Genomic DNA, 22573 nt, shown 5'->3' on the forward strand with positions numbered 1-22573 from the left:
TTCTGAATACCTGTGAAGAACTGCTCGCATCTCTTGATTCTAACCCTCCTGCCGTTCTCATTCTACTGACGTTCTCATTCTGCTTGATCTCTCCTCTGCATTTGACACGGTTAACTACTCCATCTTCATAAAACAGCTCCACAATACCCTAGGTATCTCAGAACGGGCACCGGACTGGCTTACCTCCTTCCTCACTGAGCGACCCTCCCAGGTTATCCTGGGCTCTTTCTCCTCTCTCACCTTTATCTCCACCTGTGGCATCCCCCAAGGCTCCAACCGTTCTCCCTTGCTCTTTAACACCTATCTTGCCCAGCTTTCATACCTAATGTCCACCTACTCCCCTGACTTCCAGTATTATGCAGATAATACACAACTCTTCTTCAAACTTCCCTCTGATCCTCTCCTTGCCTTCTCCATCATTCCTGACTGCCTATATACCATCCAGTCCTGGTGTGCCTCCAGTGATCTCTGCCTCAATGCCAGTGAGACTGAGATCCTTCCCATTGGGACTCCTGCCCCCTCTTTCTTCCCCTCACTCTGGCCACCCTGTATGGGTGGTTCTCCCCCTTCTCCCTCATCTGAAGCTGGAAACCTCTCTTTCCTTCCTCCCTCACATCCAGGATCTTGCAAAGAATCCCCACTTTCCACTCCACATCCTCAAAGGAATCCTTCCTTTCCTCACTTTTGCCCAGAAGCTCAAAGTCTCCAGAGCTCTGGTACTCTCTAGGCTTGACCATTGCAATAGCCTCTTCCTTAACCTACCCTCTTCTTCTCTATGTCCCCTCCACCTAATCCAGAATAGGGCTTCAAGACTTATCCTTGGCCTCAAGCTCAGGGACCGCATCTCTTCAGCCCTAAAAACCACCCACTGGCTCCCGGTTGCTGCAAGGATTAAATTCAAAACCATCTGCATCATCCATAAGGATGTCTGGGGCCAGGGACCACGCTGTCTACAACTGGCGCTCACTAAATACACTTCCTCTGGGACCAACTCTCTGCATGTCAAGCGATTTGCTAAACAGCAAACTGTTGGATGATCTCTTTCCTTGGATGGCTCCCTCTTATGGAACAGCCTCCCCCTTCCTCTCTGTCTTGAGCCAGCTCTCCTCAAATTTCAGAAGCTTCTCAAGACTTTACTTTTCACCTTCTGCTTCCCCATCTTCCTCCCTTGCTAAACACCAGTCGCTGAGATTGGTGACCAGGGCCCTTATGTGTCCTCCAGGGTCCTGGCATCACATCCCCAATCGATTCAGCCTCCTCCCTCTCCCTGCACTTGCCTTATGCGCACACTGGTCTGTGCTATCACAGGCATGCACTTAATGTACTGGCAGGTGACCACTCACCAAATGATCTCTGCCAGTCACCTAACAGCTAGCAGCATACTCCCTAGCACTTCCCTCCTTGTTAAGCCTAGCACTTACCCCCATCTCTCTCGTAACTTCCACGCTCTGAATGCTCACAAGGCCCAGTAGGACCGCCTCTCTCTTTTATTGTTATATTTGCCTTTCATTCCCATGTTCCCTACCTGTTGCTCTGTGGGCGCTTTGAAACGCAATTTACTTGATGTATAAGCTACCTTATAAATGGGATGTAGATGATTTAAAAAAATCTATTCGGTCACTTCTTCCTTGAAAACATTGGATTTGGTCACATCTACTGTATTGTTACAAATGCACTATAAATAAATAAATAAATAAATACTACCAGCACATAGAGCAATAACGATAGTGGGCAGCCTTGGCGCGTCCCCCTACTCAACTGGAATGCATCTGAGGCTATTCCATTTACTACTCCCTGGGCTGTGGTATTTGTATAGTGCGATTCGGCCCACGTTGTCTAACACTGACCCAGGCCTAGCTTGTTTAGGACCGCTCGCAGGAAGGGCCATCCCACCCTGTTAAAGGTCTTCTCGGCATCTATTGATACTAGGGTAGGGTCTTCATCTCTTTCTGTCAAACTGACTATCAGATCCAGGGTTTTGCGGGTATTGCCTGCACCCTGCCTTCCCACTATGTACCCCACCTGGTCGTTGTGAAATTATTTTGGAAGAATGCCACTCAGTCGGGCTGCTAGGACACATGCATATATTTTCACATCAATATTAATTAGTGATATTGGGTGGTATTCGCCGCATTCTGTCCTATCCCTCCCTTTTTTGGGCAAGACTATGATGCTAGCTTGGGTGAATGACAATGGAGCCTACCCTGACTGGTATATGGTGTTGAAAAGCTTTGCAAGAAACAGAGTGAGGGCCAGCCCATATGACTTGTAGCAGGCTGGTGTGTAGCAATAGTCCTGGCGCTGAGCCTGCTTTGAGCTTTGAAATTGCCTTCAAGACCTCTGCACTATCAATAGGGGCATTAAGCAGTTTGCTCTTCGCTGCTGTCAGCGTCCTGGGCACCAGCTCTGTGAGGTATCTCCCATCACCACCAACATTATCAGGACATTCAGTTCTATACAATACAGAGTAGAACTGGGCAAAACGCAGAGTTATGTCTTCCGGGATAACTAAAACTTCCCCTGAAGCACTTGTTATTTTGTTGACTGCTGTGTCTGCTCGTAATCGGGCTGCCAACATTGTATGAGCCTTGTCTCCTTTCTCAAAATACTGCTGCTTTAGGTATTGAAGCTGTGTGAGGTCCTTCCCCTTCCATATCTCGCTCAGCTCCTTCCGCAATTCTTTAATCTCCATTAAAGTGTCCTCAGGTGGGTCTGCACACCTCTGGAGGCTTGCCTGTTTAGCTGCAATATCCTTTTTCAGGGGGTCTCTCGGGGCATATGTATTCTTTTCTTGGCAGCACCCTCCGCTATCAACACCCTGCAAATGGTTGCCTTAGCTGCCTCCCATGCTGTTTTGAGCGAGGTCTCACCGTGTCGTTACCCTTAAAGCATTCCATGAGCCCCTTGCAGAGCTTTTCCTTGAAAAGTGGTCTTTATATAAAGTGTCATTACACACCCAGTGGCACTATCAAAAGTACTGACATCTGTAGTAGGAGTTGCCGAAGGCCTTTAAAACCAGCCTACCAAACCCTCTGTGGCAAAGCCTGTGAAGGCCAAGGGCACGGTGTTGATTGCCGCAGGTTATGCTGACCGATCGACGCTCACTGTGGCTACGCCATGCTTTCTTACGCCATGACGTTGACACCACCAGGCCTTACAAATCAGCGTACCAAACACTCTGTGGTAAAGCCCACAAAAGCCAAGGGCGCGGTGTTGAGTGCTGCAGGTGCTTGGTGTCAAAGTGGTGCGGCGAGAGTGCGACTACGCGACGCAGTCATCGAAGGGTTGCGGTGGAGGGTACAACTATACAACACAGTAGTCGACCATCAGCCACCAAAAAGTACGGCAGGTGCAGGAAGGGGGAGCAGCCACTACTGCTCCCTACTAAACTACCAAGCCTTTGCACGTGCTTCCCTTAATCTCTCTACTGTGTTATTGTTGCTCTGTGAATCTGTGCCCCACTCGGCCTCTCTCCCACTTCTACGTCCCATCCCACTATTATATTTTATTTATTTATGTACTTATAAAGCTCTGATAGGCATTGGGGCGCAGAACATTAAACTGGGTTAATACATAAAAGGCATTTAACAACTTGAGCTGAACTAGCTCACCCTCCCACTGTTACTCTTGATTTGTGAATCTGTGCCCACTAGGCCTCTCTCCCACTTCGTAGTGCACCATTGTAGAAGGATGAAAGAGCGAGAAAAGGAACTATTCAGAGAAGAAAGGCGGAGGAAGCAAAACTAGTGCAAAATAAACTAGTGAAAGCAGCGGCCGTATCAGCAGTACTGCCGCCAGAACAGATGGGAGAAGAAGGGTCGCAACACAGGCAAGGATGGCAGCCGTATGGTCAGACAATAGACGAGGACAGTGGGGAGATAACCAGTACTTTTCTGGGCCCCAGTGGCAATGAGGGCTGCGTCGAGGGCGATGTTGGTTCCGAGGGCAGAGAGGAGGGGGATTTGGTGGACAAGGACCAAGGGGTGGCGGCCAGGGAAGTGTTGGTTGTGTGGGAGGTGGGGGCATTTTTCGAGAGATGCCGCAGCAGACAGGGAGGAAACTACAGTTATAATCAGTAACCATGTGGATGCCCCCACCCAGTGAGCCCACAAGGGCCCATTCAGGGGACGTCCTTAATCCTGCATGAAATACATCAGACATACACGCAGTTACCTCGCCAAATCCCCGGCCCTTACCACCCACCACACCAGCAGCAGACAATGCAGCCACACAACCCCACCCAACCAACAGTTAGAGGAAAACATACACGTGTTCGCCACTATGCCCAATGGAGCAGCAGCCCCATACCACGGAGCCACAGTGGTAGGAGGGGCTCCCTTCTCGTTCCCGGGGATAGACACTTACCCTGACTAGGACAGACATGTTCAGTACTGTCAATGACCTTACATCCAAAAGAGGAACCACTGGTGGGGGCAGAGATAGGAAATAAGCAATTCATCTTTATGGTGGACTCGGGAGCAGAGAAGTCTGGTCGAAGTGTACGAAAAGAAGTAGTGGAACTATGTTCCCTACTTTTCTGCACCTCTCCCCACAAACCCCATTGCCACGCCTCCTCCCATGCACAATACAAAAACCAAAACACATGTGCCTGCTGATTAAGGGAATGTTCAGTGCAGTGCACTGAAAGTGCAAGTTTCAACTTATTCCTACACTTTTATTTTAAAACAAAACCGTTCCGGAATGGTTTATTTTTAAAATAAAAGTATAGGAACGGTAAACCTTAATTAAAAGAAGTAGAGGAGCACCGCTCCCGCCCACTTTGACCACTGGTATTAGTGAAGGAAACTTCCCGCTATCAGGAAAGACTCTTGACACGCAGGGATTTCCTGGGGCTGTGTTAACGGTTCCATACAGAAAAGAGTTAGATGTCAAGCTGGGAGAGAAGATTGTACAAGCAGCCCTCCTCTACTCTGAGAGCTCCCCTGTTAACTTACTGGCTAGGGACCTACTTAACAAACAAAATATGACAATATCGTTCACAGACAGGGGAATTGTTTGCACCACACCTGGCAGTTGCTCCCTTCGAGCGATGTTAGTGATACATGCTGCGGCCAGTGAAATGGTAGTGAGGGGCATCCCTGTCAACCCAGACATGTTTGTTTATGGTATCAGAGTACTTGTCCGAGTGGCCCTCCAGATTACCAGGAAAGAATGAAGAGTACCTGCAGATTTTATTTTCAGAACTGTGGCGCTTACCGAAGTGGTTGCTGGCACAATCTTGTCATTAGATCTGGAAGGTTTGCTTTTGTCTGCTAGAAGAATTGTAGTACTAGGAACTGACTCCCATGAGTGCCAATGGCACACAGTGTTGTGCATTGACCCCAATGTACCTCTAAGAGAAGTGACAGATGAGGACCTTTATTCCTTGAGATCTGTATACCTTGTGATATAATGATGCAATACAGAAAAGTGCAGAGTCTCCTCTTGGCTATTGTAAGTGGGCTGCCCCCCTTCTGTGAAAGTGATTTTCAGTACGTTCCCCCACATTTGTGGACCACAAACCCCCACGATATAGGTATGTTAAAAGAGGTAACACCAATAAAGATAACACTCAAACCAGATGCGGGTTAAACAATACGCCCTGTCCAGAGTAGCAGAAGAAGGAATTCAAGAAACACTGCAGGCCCTGTTACAGCAAAGGATTATAGTGCCCTCCACATTACCATGCAATACGGCTAGCTATCTGATCAAAAAAGCAAAGGGGGCTTTAAGACCCCTTAACGACATTGTACAAAAAGAGATTCCATTAGTTCTTACCCCTGCATCTATTTTGTGTAGCATTCCCCAAGAAGCCACCCACTTCACAGGGTATACTTGAAAAATGTGTTCTTCTCAGTGCCCCTCGACCCAGACTCACAGTACCTTACAGAATTCACCCTGGGAGGAAAGCACTATGAACACCATTGCTTGCCCCAGGGGTACTGTGAGAGCCCCAGTATTTTTAAAAGAATACTAGATGAAGATTTAGGGAACATTCAGGTGCCCAGCACAGTGATTCAATACGTGGATGACTAACTGGTTTGCAACAGTGAACAGGGCTTTCAGAAAGATTCCATTGCCCTCTTGCAGTTACTAGCAACTAAAGAGTACAAAGTGGATAAGAAAAAGCTGCAGTATTGTTTACAAGAAGTGCTCTACTTAGGGCAACATATCACCAAAGATGGAAAGAGAATAATTCCAGACCGAGCAGCCACAGTGCGTGATACTCCCAAGCCCATCACAGTGAAGGACATGCAAAGGTTCCTAGGCTTTGCAACTATTGTAGAACATGGATCTTCGATTACACAGCATATACAAGGCTGCTCCTACAGGGCCTCAAGGAGGCGCAGAAGGAGGGAATCACAATTCAGTGCACATCATAAATGGTGACCAGTTTCAATGATTTAAAGGACGTGAGCTCGATGGCTCCTGTCCTCGCCACCCCTGATTACACGCAGGAATTCGACATTTTTTCCTATTCAAATGGCACACTCATGATAGCATTGCTGACACAAAAGAGTTCTATGGGTCACACGCCTCTGGCGTATTACATCGGCACGCACGATTCTGTCATGCAAGGACAGTTCGCATGCGAACGAGCTCTTGCCGCTGCAGCCTTCGCAATTGAAAAAGTTCTGCCATTGTCATGGGATGTTCCGTAACACTGTACGTTGAACAATCACTTTCTTCTACATTGGATTGATCCAAGTCCACACTTACCACCCAATGGGCATCAGAATATGAGATAATACTGTCCAGCCCTCACATCCATGTAGTGCGGTGCAGAACAGTAAATCCTACCATGTTCCTCACCGAGCCATTCACGGTTGAGGACATACAACAATATGATTGTGCAACATATGACTGGAAAGGTGACGACATCCCCAAAGCCAAAGATAGCCCCTTAGAGGAAGGAGAAGTACTTTTGTTGATGGGTCAGCATCTATTGACAAGGACACAGCTGAAAAACATGTTGGGCCGGCAGTGGTGCATCTAGAAGAGGGAGAATATGAAACACTGATCATGAAAAGACTACCCAGGCATTATTCCGCACAGGCAGCAGAACTCATTGCATTCATTGAGGCTCTGCAGGCTTCTAAGGGGTGCTATGTAACCATTTATTCAGACTCTGCCTACGTTACCACAATGGGGCACGCTGGAGAGGGAGAGGGAGGAGGTTCAGAATAGCAGACGGCTCACCAGTACAACACGCAGATCTACTGAACACATTGATTTTGGCCCTCGCAGAGCCTTCTGTGGTAGCGGTCGTTGAATGCTTAGCCCACATCCACATCACAGATGAAATCTCCTTAGGAAATGCATCTGCCAATGCAGCAGCAAAGGAGGCGGCATACCTCCAAATTCCTATATCGGCAGAATATGTTGCATCCACATGCACTGCAGATCAACACACAGATGCATACACAGCCCTCCCTATAGCCCAAATCATTGAACTACAGCGCGAGGAACGCGCAGAAGAACCAGATATATGGCTCAAGCATGGGTGCATCCAATCGCCCACAGATCTTTTGTGGCGACAACAGACAACAAGGCAAGTAATAATGCCAGTGCAATTGTAACACACGGCTCCAAACAGCTAAATTTTCCATCTCACAGTTCTAAGCAATACATTGCAGCAGACAAACTGAACAGGAACTAGAAACCTTGATACCAGTAACCACATCATGGGACGCAACAGACATAGACGGAAAGACAAACCTGATCCAGAAATGTATTGCGGAAACAATTGACACCATCTCTCCAGAAAAACACCTCATGCCATCAAGAAAAAGAGCAGAGGCTGGATGGTTCACGCCGCAACTTAAAACAATTAAAAGAACTAACTGGAAACTAGAACAAGAATGGAGGAAAAACTACAACCAAGGCAAAAGAGTAAATATCTATTACAAATCCGATCATACAATTCTGAAATTCTTAAAGCAAAAAAGAAACATTACGATGATTGGATCACAAAAGCCACTAACACCCCAGGAGAACTATTCAACATCATCAGCGATATGAGAAACCCCCCGGGACGCAACAACTAGCCGGTGCCTTCAAAAAAATTATCCAAACATCTCACAAATCACTTCAAGAACAAAATCACCAACATACACATAGTCATACAAAGCAGACCAATCGACCAGACACTGCACCATCCACCACCAACCCCAGGACCACCAAACAGAATTAGCTGCTTTCCACAAATGACAACCCTTGCCCTCCAAACATCTTTAAATCCATCCTCACACAGGGTTCACCTTCGGTGTACTATCTAAACCTCTTCAATCTATCACTTTATACAGGGAGCATACCAAGAGCATTCAAAACGGCCTACATCAACCCGCTTTTCACACATACAATGGGCAATGTGGAATACTTCTCAAACTATAGACCAATATGAAACATCCCATACCCAGCAAAGTTACTAGAGAACTATGTCCACGAAAAATTACTGGACCACAGTGAAAATAACCAACTACTGGACCAAGCACAAGAATGGTTCCGATCTATAAGAGGAACAGAGACTGCACTAGTCTCAATTAGGGACAACCTAAAGATGAATGCAGACTCTAACACCAAATCAGCACTAATACTACTCGATCTCTCAGCAGCCTTCGACACAGTGAACCACAACACCCTAATTAAAAGACTGGAAGAAATATGGCTCACTGACACACGGCTTCTAAAAGATCACGTATTTCCTATCGAAAAGAACAGAAACAGTATGGTTAAAGCCTTTTAAATCCACACCCCGGAACACCACCAGCAGAATACCTAAAAGCCCCTTGCTAACCCCGCTACTCTTCACCATTTACATGACACCACTAATAAACCTCATCAAAAGACACAGACTAACATGCTATGACTACACAGATGATACACAAATCATCTTCCAATACAGCGACACACAAGAGGAGAACACTACCCTAATAGAGTGTCTCAAGGAAATCTACCAATAGATGAATGCCAACGACCTCAAAATCAATCTAGACAAAATGTGAATCATGATTACATCTGACGAACAAGGAAACAACCAGTACGTCACATGGCCCACAGAACTGGGAAAGCCACCAACACCATCCAAAGCTGTCAGAAAATTTGGAATCCTCATCGACGAGTTAACACTTGAACCCCAAATAAATGCGCTAATCCAAAAATGCTTCTTTCACATGCACACAATGAAAAGGATTCTAGCATTCTTCTCCTTCACACACAAAATACTGGCCATTATACCTCTCCTCTTGTCCTTGATAGACTATGAAAACAGCATGTATCTTGGAATGCCAGACTAACTACTGAGGAAACTGCAATGGATAAAAAAAACTCGGCAGCCAGACTTCTCCTCAAACTCAACAGAAGAGATCAGATCATACCAGCTCTGAGGATGCTACATTGGATCCCGATCAAGAAAAGAATCACTTTCAAAACAATGTGCATAACGCCCAGAGCAATCCACGGCCAGGGAGCAGAATTAATTAAAAAGAAACTCTCCATCTACAAACCAACTAGAACACTCAGATCCTGCAATGCCATCCACCTAGAACCAAAACCATACACAAAGAAAAAACTGTGTGGATCACCATTCTACTGCTTAGCTGTGAAACTATGGAACTCCCTTTCCAGAGAAATACGAACTATGGAAGACCATTCAAAATTCCGGAAACGTTTTAAAACCAGGCTCTTTAGCTCTGAACACAATGAAACCGACTGAACAGTACCTGCACACCTCGTAAGCCACTGAATACAGGATAAAGGATGAAGTAGCCAAAAAGCAATGCAGGAATGAAGAAGAGGACTGGGATGAAAAGCTCTTAGTGGAGACCCCCACATCCCTGTTTAGAGAAAGCCACCTGAGGAACAAGATAAAGTGCGGGACACGGACGTGATCGTACCATAAAAAGAGACCAAAGGGAAACCCTGGGCAGGAAAATCAGCCCTTAGCTAACGTGCACCCACCCAGAGAGGGCCAATAGGGGCATAGGAGTAGGTGCTTTATGGAACAGCCTGAGCACCCGAGGCCACGCGGTTGGCAACAGTGCGCAGTATAAAAAACATTAACATTAAGGAAGACAACAGCCCCAAAGTTCTGTACTTAACTTCTAGAACTGTAAGCTTCCCATCACATAACACACTGGTATGTATCAGCATCATGACGTGTCACTTGAAGTATCTGTGTCCGTGAAAAGGTGAGATGAAGACTGTGGGTTGCAGCACACACATGGCAATTTTGGCACACGCATGGACTATAATGTTTGAGAGTTGAAAAGTACCCAGTATTTCACAAGATAAAGCAACCTGACAAGTATTTAAATCTCAGAAACACAGTAAGTGTCCCTGTCCTTCAAGATGTAACCTGACAGAGTGCAAAACAAGGATAGAAATGGATGGGTGCTATTTAGCTGTTGCCGGTAGGCTAGACAAATCCGGGTTAGCTTGATACCAAAAAGCCACGCAGAGCCACTTTTGAATCCCCAAACGGGTGCATATTGCACATGGGAGTATATATAAAAGGAGCATTAGTACACATCTACTAGACATTGAAATCATAATGCATCATGTATAATGAAAAGAATTCTGTAGTATTAATTGCATTTGAAAGTTAGGTTTGCAGCATGATAGTCACTAGCTCCTTATTACCAAGCTGTAGGAACGCCTTACTAGCATATGCCTGACTCCAGAGAGTGACTTTCCTGTCCTTCACCTACAATCTATATTTCAATCTCTGGAAAGCAATGCAAAACAAATCTCCTCTGTGTTCTTCAACTGTAATTTCAAGACTTAAAGACAAAAAGTGTGCCCACCAACATGTGTCCTCTACTTGTGCTCTGAAAAGCAACACACGGCCACAACGAGGGGAAATACCTCTCTGAGTTTGCAACCTCTTTTACCACTCCAGAGCAAATGAAAATTACTATCTTGCCTTATTTATTTATTTAAATTTGTATAGCGCGCAAGCAACCCAGGGGCATTCTAATCATTTCCCCTCAACTCCATTTTTGGCTTTGTACAGTACTGTTTAATGAAGATGAATTTAAGAGTACACAACTAAAACCAACACGGTAGGTATACTCAAAGATACACCCTCATCACCAGGGCAAGAAATCAAGAAGGCAAAACAAGGGGGTGAGAGGGTCTCTTCTTATCACTGGCCAGTCTGTGCGCCACACGTGACGCAGGCACGCACGCACGCACGTACGCTCTGCGGCCGGACCCGGGTAGCGGCGCCAGGAAGTGGCTCCGGGCACGTGCTGCTGGCACGCGGCAGCTCGGCGGCGCATGCGTCGCGGGATAGTGACGCGCGGCCCGCGCATGCGCACTCGCCGACTCGCCCTGGCTGCCCGATGCTAGCTAGTGTCTCGCAGCCAGGGCTCCTGTCGTGCACTTGCGGCTCATGGTCCGGGTCAGGGCCGCGGCCTTGCCCCCCTGTGCCCTCTGCGGCGCTGCTAGACCCCCCCAGCGGCCGCCAGAGAAGGTGGGTGCTGCCCCCTGCAGGAGAGAGAATTCCTGGGGTTCCTTCCCTCGGATTGGCGGCTTCACAGGAGCAGGGCCGCCGCATGCCTGCACCTATGCGCTCTCATGGACCTGCAGTCACCTCTAGACTCCGCCTGAGTATGAGTTACCCACCCCCCCCCCCAGTCTCACCCAGCAGAGCAATGCTTTCACAAGCCTTCCCTTGCACCCCCAGGGGGGCACTGCCAGCTCCCTGCCCTGCATGCAATCGTGCCTTTATTCAGGAACGAGCAGGGATGTCAATTTCAATCAGAAATGACTGACAGCAGCGCCTTCATGCACAAGGGCGCCTCTGCAATGGCACACAAGATGAGAGGAGCTATGAGAAGGTTTATGAGGGTGTGAACTTGGGGTCAATAAAACCTACATTTCTGGATGTGGCAGTGGAGGGGGCTAACCCTTCAAATGTTGTGAGAGGCACTAACTTCAGAGGCGGTGGGGGAGGGGCAAAGGTATTTGTGGGTGGGGCACCTAACTTCTTTACGCATTCTAATGAGACTATTCTAGTGCAGCTTCAATGTCACAAGCAGTTAACTCTCTCCTTTATGTCTGAAGGCACCCACTCAAGGACTGCTGTGAGAAGGAGCGGTATCCTGCCCCCTCTCTACTTGTCCAGTCACTGCCATGGCAGGAAAGTACTAACCCAACATCACACGACTTCAGTTGCCTACAAATATATGTATGTGAGTGCAGGTGTTAACAGTAAAATGCTTTATGTTAAATAGTGTAGGACCCTTGTTAACAGTGAAGCCCAGGCACCGTTTAACCTCTGTCCCTTTCGGTCTTGTCGCTGCTCTCTAGTTCTGCCAGAGCGCGTCAGGTGGGAGGAGTAGGGGCTGAAGCCGGTCAGCTCAATGCTGTTGCACCACTAGTGTGAACAAGGGATACAACAAAAACAAATATAAGAAACAGGAGGTGTACTGTACAATACAGAACATGACGCAACTACACGTCACTGCAGGGAGGATGGGGCGGCGTGTGGTGTGCTCCATATTTGCCACACAACTGTTGTTTAAGTTGAGGTTTGAAGATATGTACAGTTGGGATGGTTTGATTGTAGCGACAGCAAGCTTTAATGGAGTAGGGCGAGTAGGTGTGTTATTCATAGTGATCCAAGGATTTCCAAACTATCCTGAGATCCCTGATCCTCCAACCAGCATCCTTTTCTGCTTGGCTAAGCGGCTCTTTAGAGGAGGCCAAGGCACCCTATAATGTCTCCCACTACGAAGACACTAGCCAGAGAAAGCTATGTAAAGCAAGCACTTTTTGCTAAATAAGCACACATGTTGTCTGGAGAACTTCATGGACTGCTCTGCTGTTTTCATAGTAACCAGACTACGAGACAATGCTATGTGTTGTTGCTAAACCATAACCGTACCTGCCTCTTGGCACTCCCAGTGCAGTAAACCTGTTTCCAGCAATGGTTCCTGGTAATGCATGTTTGTCCCATCCATAAAATGCTTTGCATCCTTGTTCCAAGTCCTTGGGTCGGTTGCCCTTTAATGATTGCAGATAAGACTGGAATGCAGCGGCATCTCAGCACGTTTACTAAACCAAACCCGGATATGCAACATTTCCATGCATCTGGTTAGTACACCAACAGAGCGGGGCAAGGGACAGTGAGATGGAGTCTAGAGGAAGAGCAGAGAGAAGGAAATGGTGACTAGACAGAGATATAGTCAGCCAGGTTTGGAAACATAATGACAGTGTTTGGTGTGATTGCTTCACCAGGGCGCATCACAGCACGGCCCTTATATATGCCATTGAGCTAAACCTGGATATGTATCAGCTTGGGTCAGATCATCCATGTATGATAGGATTATCACGTGATCACACTGGCGTCAAAGGTCACAGTATGGCCCATCTTGGAATGCCACTACAGGTCAAAGATCACATGCAATTGCCACCACCAGCCAGAGCCAGGCCCAGCACTCACCCGCTAAGCAGCTTTGCAAGGTTGAGCACTATGATAATGGCAGGCAGCACATGAAAACATCAGAAAGTGAAGATAAGTAGCTTCACTTTGAACATGGACTCGAGTGCTGTAAATCTGCCTGCTTTCAGGTTGCCCATGGTATCTGACACCGTACACAGTTCCTGGATTGCTGAATGGGCCAAGCTGGTCAGGATTAGAGCTCAGCACATTCACTAACTCCTTCATAGAGCACATGTCTGCTGCAGAATGTAGGAATCAGCATTGGGCTTCAAGAGGATTCCTAGACGTATGATGTACCCTTGTAACAGACTTGTTAGTGTGCACTGAGGCAATTATTTGAAATGTATAACATCTCAATTGAGGTTTGTTAACACAAATCTGCATGTGACGATCTGATTACAGAGAATTGTGAAGAGTAATTCAGCAAGGGGAAAAAAAAGCTCTACAAAGCATTTTGCGCCTGCATGAATAGGTTGTCCATTTCTTGTTTCAGGCATTGCTTTGAGACGTCAGCAGGTCACCACGGCTTATTCGATGGATAACCTTGGTGAAGAAGGTGTGGAGAGGAGCAGGGGTGTTGGCTCGGGTAAGATGGCATTACTCATTCATTACTGTATACACGTCTAGTTACTGCAGTTGAAAGGAGAAACTCTGCTCAGTTGATCCAGAGATGGGGAAAAACAAAATACCACATATTGAGTTACAGCTGATTGTGCTTGAACAAAGAAAAACCAACAACGTTTCTGACCTCAGATACAAAAACGCCAAATAATCAAGCAGCCTCAGTATGAGTGTAGGGGGGTCAGGTGTGCTAATGCAGCCAATCTTGATTTTCTGTTACAACTGTTGATTCTCTACTAAGGTTTTTGTACTCCTTATTCCAAATTCGGATAAGCCTTCTTGGGTTGTTGGAGGTATTGCCGCCAGCGGTAACCCTTTAGTAACGCACACATAACCAGTCTGTTTGGGACAAATCCCGTCTGGTCCTGGTGGATAAGCTTCGGAAGTACTTCTGATAGTCTATTTGCTAGAATTTTCGTATATCATTTTATCATTTAGCGTCTAAATTGATTAGAGCGATCGGGCATTATGAGCTTGGAAGACCTGGGTTGTTCCCTTGTTTTTGGAAGATTATAAATTTTTCCTCGTTCATTGACTGGGTTATATTACCTTTTTCTTTGAAGGAGTTGAATATCTCTGTAAGGGGTGGGGACATAATGGGGGTCATTATGACCCGGGCGCAAAGGGATACCGGGCACCGTTAATGACACCGGTGCCGGTAGTCCCTTGGCGCCCTATTCCGAGGTCCCTTTGCAGGTCCTTCCTTAACGCCTGGTTTTAGCAGGCGTTAAGAACGGGACCCGCAAAGGGATATCGGAGTCAATAACGGTAACTTTATTTACGGTACCGTTATTGCTGCCTTCCCCCTTCCCCTTGAGCCCAATGGGGGCTCGAATGGGAATGGGGAATGGCATTTCAAATGTGGACTTACCGGTCCCGCAAAGGGCGGAATGGACCGGTAAGTCCCCATACCACCACGTCGGTGGCGGTACCGGTATTGGTGCTAGTCATGGCGCTAATAGCACCATGACTAGCACCAACCTCGGAATGAGGGCCAATGTCTATATACGGTTTATAGAATGTTGTGGTGTAACCGTCAGGAACCGGGGCCTTGTTCCCGGGGAGATCCCAGATTTTCTCCCTTTACTTCCTCCTCCGGTATTGCTCCATCTAAGTATTCTTTTTCTTCCTCCAACGTCACTGGGAGGGAGACCCGTTCCAGATACGCTTTCTGTGCTTCTCTATTGGGGCAGTCCCAGGTATAAAGGTTCTGATAAAAGTTTCTAAAGATATTTCCTATGTCTGTCGTTTGGGTTTTTACATGGTCATTCTCATCTGAGACTTTTCACTGTTTGCTTTGCTAGTTTCCCTTTGAGTTGCCTAGCTAGGAGTTTATCTGCTTTGTTTGCCCTAACATAGTACCAGTGGCTCATGTATAGCAGGTTCCTCACCACACTTTTAGTGCGAATTGCATCGAGCTGTCCTTGGACATGTCTCAGGGCTTTCTTTAATTTAATCAAGTGTTTCTGGGTCATCTCTTGCTGTATCTCTTATCAGTTTCCCCTCTAGTTCCTTTTCCCATTGGCGATTTTGTTTGTCCCTCTTGGCTTTGAGTGCAACGATGTGTCTCCTGGTCACCACTTTACAAGCCTCCAATAACATCGGCCAAGTATTCTATTATGTTTCCCCTGATTGACTCTCCCATGATCGGGTCCATGATTATTTCCACTGGGAGTCTCCATTTCCAGAGTCGTGAGCTGCGGTGTGATAACGAGAATTCTACCCACAATGGGGCGTGGTCAGACCTTCTCTATGAGCCCTGGTGAGACCGAGACATAGTCTATTCTGGACATTGTATTGTGGACGTGTGAAAAGTGCGTGTAGCCCGGCTGCGCACCTCTAAGGCACCACCATACGTCAACTGGTGCTTGATGCCCATTTTTTCTTGCAGGGCTTTTGAGGGTGTACCCTGTCCTTGTGGTCTAGCGCCTGATCTATCTAGCTTGGGATTCCATGCTATGTTAAAGTCCCCCACTAGGACCACCTCCCCCGTAGCAAATCCTTCAAGTTTTTCTAGGGCTTCCCTGATAGATCAGTCCTGTCCCGTGTTTGGGCGTATATTAATGCCAGTGTTAAGCGGCACCCCTCTATCTGTGAGTTCACAAAGAGTTATCTACCTTGCTTGTCTGCATATGTGTTATGTATTTGGATGTTCAGTGAGTTATGGAATGCTATAAGGACCCCTGCCATCTTCTCTTGTAAATTTGCTTGTATGATTTGGTTATACCCTTTCAATCGTACCTTCCCCCTGTCCGTGGCTTTGTTGTGTGTTTCCTGGAGCATTATGACTTCATATTTCTCTATTTGGAGGAAGTGCTCCACCTTCTTCCTCTTTACTGGGGAGTTCAAGCCTCGGACATTATATGTTAAGACCTTCAACCCCATTCTTTAGTTTGGTGTGTAGCTTCATCTATTGCGCCTCTGTTTACCTTTTCTGGTGTTTGTTGCCTTCCGGATTCCCTCCCCTGCCCCAGTTCCGCCCCCCCCCAACTGGAACTACACAACCCCCAACTTGCATACCCCCCCTCCGGTAAATACCCTGAGGAGGGCTCTGATATGATATGGCATTTGTAACGCGCCTATACACAAGTGTTTCAAGGCGCGACGAGGCAGGGAGGGGGGGAACAAGTGGAAGACAGACAACGATCCTACTAGGCCAGGTGTCATTAAGATCGCGCAAGTGCAGGGGTAGGGGGAAGGGAAATAAATAAATAGGGCCAGCTGGTGGCAAGTGCAAGGTAAGTGCCGACAAGTGCTGGGAAGGGGGGGCTATAGGGATACAGAGACAGTCCCGCAGTGCAGGGGTTGCCAGGGAGGCAGTGCAAGTGGAGAGTGGCTGGGCCAGGGACTGAGGTCGGTGAGAGTGGCCCAGTTGCAGATTCAGTGCAGTTTCAGTGAAGGATTTAGCAGGGGAGAGGGAGAGAGAAAGGAGAAGCAAAGAGGAAGGTTTTGAGGTGCCTCCGGAACCAGAGATGGTTCTCCTCAAGTTTCAGGGAGGCAGGAAGGCTGTTCCAGAGGGAGGCCCCTGCCGCGGAGAGAGATCTACCCCCAGCTCGTTGCTTCGAGAAGCGGCTGACCCTGAGGGAGTTGGAGACGGATGAGCGAAGGGCTCGGGAAGGAAGATATTTAGGAAGAGAGAGTTGAAGGTATTTAGGCCCCAAGCCCCAGAAGGCCTTGTGGACAATGCAGATGGTTTTGAACTTAATCCTCGCAGCCACTGGGAGCCAGTGTAGAGATTTCAGTCCTGGAGAGATACGGTCCCTGGGCTTGAGGCCAAGGACAAGTCTCGCAGTCCTGTTCTGGATGAGTTGCAGAGGGCAGAGAGTGGAGGCAGGCAGATTAAGATAGAGGCTGTTACAGTAGTCAAGCTTCGAGAGAACCAGGGCTCAGGAGACGGTGAGCTTCTGGGGGAAGGAGAGGAAGGGAAGAATACCTCTGAGGAGGTGCAGCTGGTAGTGTGACTTCTTAGAGACGTCCGATATATGAGGAGAGAAGGAAAGGTCTGGAGTCGAAGATGACCCCAGAGGTTTTTTGCCTTGCAGGTAGGAGCAGGAAGAGGGCCAAGAGAGGCTGGCCAGAGAGCTGCAGGGAAGGAGGGAGTGGGTGTGCCGATGAGTAGAATCTCAGTCTTACTGGCATTAAGACAGAGGTCATTGGCGGCACACCATTCCTGGATAGCAGATAGGCAGTCAGAGATGAGGGAAGGAGAGGAGGCCAAGGGTAGCTTGAAAATGAGCTGGGTATCGTCCGCATAGCACTGAAAGTTAGGGCAGAGAGCGGCGATGCGGTGGGCAAGGAGTGCCAGATACTGGTTGAACAGCCAGGGAGAGAGATTAGATCCCCGGGGGACACCACAGGTAGAGAAAAAGATGTCAGAGAGGAAGGACCCCAGTTGGACCTGGGAGGGTTGATTGGAAAGGAAAGAGGTCAGCCACGCCAGAGCCTGACCAGTGATACCCAGGTTATCACGGAGACGGTTGAGCAGGATGGCATGGTTGACAGTCTCAAAGGCAGAAGAGAGATCGAGCAGAATGAGAACACACAGAGTGTTGGAGTCAAGGTTCGAGAGCAGGTCTTCACGGATGTTCAGGAGAGCAGTTTCCGTGCTTCTGGCAGCTCTGAAGCCAGATTGATGGTCATGAAGACTACCAACAGATACAGCATGGAGGTTAAGCTGGGAGATGACCAGTTTCTCCAGGAGCTTGCCCAGGAAGTGAGTGATGGAGATTGGGCGATAGTTAGTCGGGCAGGAGGGGTCGGAAGAGGGTTTCTTAAGAAGAGGGTGCACAAGGGAGTGCTTAAGGGGGGATGGGAAGACTCCAGAGGCGAAGGAGTGGTTGCAAAAGTCTGCCAGGGCAGGAGCTAGGGAGTCGATGTGGTCCTTGATAGTTTTGGAGGAACAGGGGTGAACCTGTTTAGACAAGACTTTCATAGATCGGACTTGTCTGGAAACCTCATCAGCAGAGAAAAGGGGAAAGGCAGAGAAGGAGGGAGGAGGGGGGGCTGCAGAAGGGCCAGAGGGAGAGCCGGGAAGAGGGGGATGGAGGTGATAGGAGGAGAGTGAGGACAGGATGTCCTGAGTTTTAGAGATGAAGTGAGAGGCCAGTGCAGTGCAGAGGGCCTGGGAGGGGACAGGAGAGGTAGAGACTGCAGCAGGGTTGGCAAGCTCCTTGCAGATTTTAAAGAGTTCGGCCGAGTTGTTAGATGCAGCAGAGATGCGGGCTTGGATAAGGGCTCTCTTCTTGGTGAGAACGGAGAGACGGTATTGCCTTTGGAGCAGGCGGCTGGCCAGTTTGTCAGAGGATACACATGAAGCACGCCATTTCCTCTCTGCCACGCTGCACTTGCATTTTAGGGTGACAAGATCCGAGTCATACCAGGAGTTACATTGGGCTTCAGGCGGATTCTTATGACAGGGGCAAGGATATCAAGAGTATCAGATATAGCAGAGTGGAGCGTGGAGAGGGCTGTGTCAGGGTGGGAGTCAGCCGAAGGGGGGGGGGGCGAGAAGGTGGCAGCGAAAGCCTCAACTGACACGCGCTTCATGGGTCGGATGACCGAGAAGGTGTGTGGCAGTGATGAGGGTGGCTTTGCCTGTAGGGTGGGGAGGGTGAGGTGGGAGGACAGGAGAAAGTGATCACTCCAGGAGAGAGTAGTGGAGAGGGGGACGGAGAGGGGAAGGTCGGAAGAGATCAGAGCATCAAGAGTGTGCCCTGCAGAAGGAGTAGGCTCAGACGGGAGAATAGAGAGTGAGAGAGAGTCGCAGAGGTCACAAAAAAGTCCAGAGGGGGGACAGGAGGCATCAGGTGGATGTTGAAGTCACCAAGAGGAGTTGAGTGGTTGAGGACAGGAGTGAGGAGGAGAGGTCAGCCCACTCAGAGAGGAAGGAGGAAATCTGACCAGGTGGCCGATAGATAGTAGCCACAGTAAGGGAATGGCTAGGAGAGAGAGAGAGTGTCGGCAGACAATACATTCAAAAGAGGAGTAGGTCTGCGTAGGAGTGACAGTGGCAGGAATCTACTCAGGGAAGATAAGGGCCACACCCCCCCGCACGGTTGGGCCTGGGCACAGAGAGGATCTTGTAATCAGGTAGGAGTGTGTCAAAGCTGGTGACAGAGCTGGCCGTGAACCATGTCTCAGTGAGACCGAGGACATCAAGATCCAGTTCATCAAGAAGGTGACAGATATCAGAGGAATGTTTGATGGCAGAGCGAGAGTTAAGAGTGGCAATGTGGAGAAGGTTGCCATCCTTGAAGGACTTCCGGGGAGGGGTACAGATCAGAGGTACGCCCTGCGGAGGTGAAGAAGAAGGAGGTGACGAAGGAACACGAAAGGGGGCATGGAGGGAGGGTAGAGGCAAGGTAGCCGAGGACAGAGGAGGGGGGACAGCAGGAGAGGAAAGGAAGTTGATGAGTCGTGGGAAGCGTCTATCAAAAAGGTGAAGGTTGGCCTGAGGGCCTTGGACCAAGACGGTCCCATTAGTGTAGACAATGAGGCCTATGATCGCTCTGGCGTAGAGCCTTCCGCGCCATGCCCTTCACACACTCAGGAATAACTTGGTGGGAAGTCCTAAATCCCATATGGATTCCTCTGATGGCACCAGACGTGGGCCCCCCTTCCCATCACCTGTTGTCCAGTCACTTGCTCCTCCTTTGATCTGATGTATTTGGGGTGGTTGGCTCCGTCTTGGATTGGATGACGGGTGTTTCCTTCTACTTTTTTCTCCTTGGGTGTCTTGTTCTCCTGTTTATCTTTTCCATTCCCATGGTGTCTTTCGCGTACCTGACCCCTCTCTGCCGTGTCCCTGTGTGTCTCCCTCGTGTTCCTGTAGGTTCAGTAGTTGTATTCCCTCCTCGTGGGTTGTTATCCTTTGTTGTTTTCCCTCACACTTGAAGAGTAGGCCAAAGGGGAAGGTCCACTTATATCTAATTTGTTTGGCCATTAGCTCCCGTGTAATAGGCTCTATCTCTCGCCGTTTCTGTAGCGTTGACTGCGCCAGGTCTTGGTAAAGATAAATGTCTTCCCCATTCATCAGGATGTAGTCCATTGACCTTGTTTTGCATAGGATCTGCTCCTTTTGGGAGTATGAGGTGAGAGCTACCAGCCCGTCGCGAGGGCGGGTTCTCCTATTCTCAGCGGGCTCACCCCATATATCCTTTCTGTGGGTATTTCTGTTTCTTCTTCCATGTCGAGAATGTCTTTGAAGGCTTGCTGTACCGCTACCTTAAGGTTTTTGTCCTCCACCGACTCCTGCACAGAGTTCTAGCTACCTGTCCTCAGCGTTCTGGGATCGAAAGTTGCTCACGAACGAACCCAAATAGACTGTTCTTAACGGTTTGAAATGAGAACAGAGGAGAATCAGATGTTTTAATGTGTCCCTCGGTTCACTGCAGAAACGACATGCATCATTATCTCTTCCCAGTTGTTTACAGGCTTTGAGAACTTCTTTGTTATGGAATGTGTTAAATATGAATCTCAGAAATATGGTTTGATTTAGAGAACAGGGGAATTTGATCAGGTGCTTTGTAATGTTATTCAAAGCTTCAATTTCAAGCGCTATACAAGAGTGAACGCTGAATTTGATTTCTCTTTACTCCGTTGTAATCCAGTCTCTTAGCCAGATTGTTGTCATTGCTGCCTCTTGGTTGGTTTTTAGCGTATCGCTTGATATTCCTGCATTTGAAAGAAGATCAGAGCATCGTTTGAGCCATAGCTTCAAGGGCCAATCTGTGTTCATGCCGCCTTTTGTCTTTTAAGATGTCAAATTGGCTCAGTGAAACTTCTATCAAAAGTTTCCGGTACAATGCAAATGAGTTCCATACTACTGTCACATACAAGGACAGTAGGCCCAACTCATGTCTTATTACACTGGGACACATTGAGGAAAATGTAAGATTTATTTCCCAAAAGTGCCCTCTAGGGTGACCAGATTTTCCATGACATGCATAACGAGGTCGCTGCACCATAGGTTAGAATTGGACAAACTTTCTGTTTGTAGAAATTGGGTATAGGAATTAGAGCTAATTTGCCAAATTTGCGATGGATAATTTTGCCCTGTGTTGTCAAGGTCTTCGCTTTGGATTTTAAGTCGGCTATTCTTAGGGCATCTGCGAGGCTTGAATTTATGTCAATGCCCAGATATCTTACATTTCATATCTGGTGAATCTGATCTTTGACCAAGTACCATTTGAATTTGGTCTTGCGTACAATTCCTCTTGTTTTCTCAAAGATCATGATGTCCGATTTAAATGTATTGATTCTGAGGCCATTGGATTGGACGTATATGTCCAGCAAGTTTAATTTACATTGCAGGCCAATTTTGGTTTGATCTAACAAGAGCAAACCGTCGGCATATAGCATGCGCCCCAGTGGTTCACAATTTATGTTGGGAGGATAGGAAGTTCGATCATTCACAACATCTTTCATATCGGAAACAAACAAATTTAAGAGTACTGATGCCAAAGGGAAGCCTGTTTTAGGCCTTTCATGGTCTTTATTTGTCTCGATAATAAGCCTTCTGAGGTCAGTTTGATTTGAATAGACGTATCGCTGTAGAGCGCCTTGATGAGAGTCACTATATCTGAAGGACATTTCTATTGGGCCAGCTTTGCCCATAATAAGGTGCGATCTACGCTGTAGAAAGCTTGCACGAAATCGACTAAGGCAATGTAATTTTCTTGTTCTTAATGAGAAAATGAGAGCCCTTGCTTTGAGAATGTTCAAAAGAAATAAATTCAAACCACTGCCAACCCCTTTAACAAAACCAGCTTGTCTGGTGTTGAATTGCCCTATGCTAGATGCCCACTTTTTCAGTTGCGACAGGCGTAAGCATACATAATTCATGCCTAACACATCAAGAAGAGCAATCGGGCGATAATTTTTAGGATCCGTTCGAGAGCCCTTCTTGAAGATGGCTATTATAATCAATCTTTCAATGAATCTGGGATTCTTCCAAGGGTTCCAATTGTGTTAGAGTTTGAAACAAAATATTCCCTATTCTTC

At 47.7% G+C, this 22573-nt stretch overlaps 1 protein-coding gene across 2 annotated transcripts in view; it reads left to right on the forward strand.

Moving 5' to 3' along the window:
- Nucleotides 1-11338: 11338 nt before the first annotated feature.
- LOC138565826 (zinc finger protein ZFP2-like) overlaps nt 11339-22573 on the forward strand; it is a 117369-nt gene continuing 106134 nt past the window's right edge. For both annotated transcript variants that reach the window (XM_069643010.1, XM_069643012.1), the window contains exons 1-2: nt 11339-11476; nt 13944-14036. In XM_069643010.1, coding sequence (XP_069499111.1) covers nt 13985-14036 — 52 coding nt within the window. In that variant the 5' untranslated portion in view covers nt 11339-11476; nt 13944-13984. The remainder of the gene's footprint in view (nt 11477-13943; nt 14037-22573) is intronic.

Source organism: Ambystoma mexicanum, chromosome 1p (assembly GCF_040938575.1).
Source record: "Ambystoma mexicanum isolate Mex_15411 chromosome 1p, UKY_AmexF1_1, whole genome shotgun sequence".
In the NCBI taxonomy this organism is placed as follows: Eukaryota; Metazoa; Chordata; class Amphibia; order Caudata; family Ambystomatidae; genus Ambystoma; species Ambystoma mexicanum.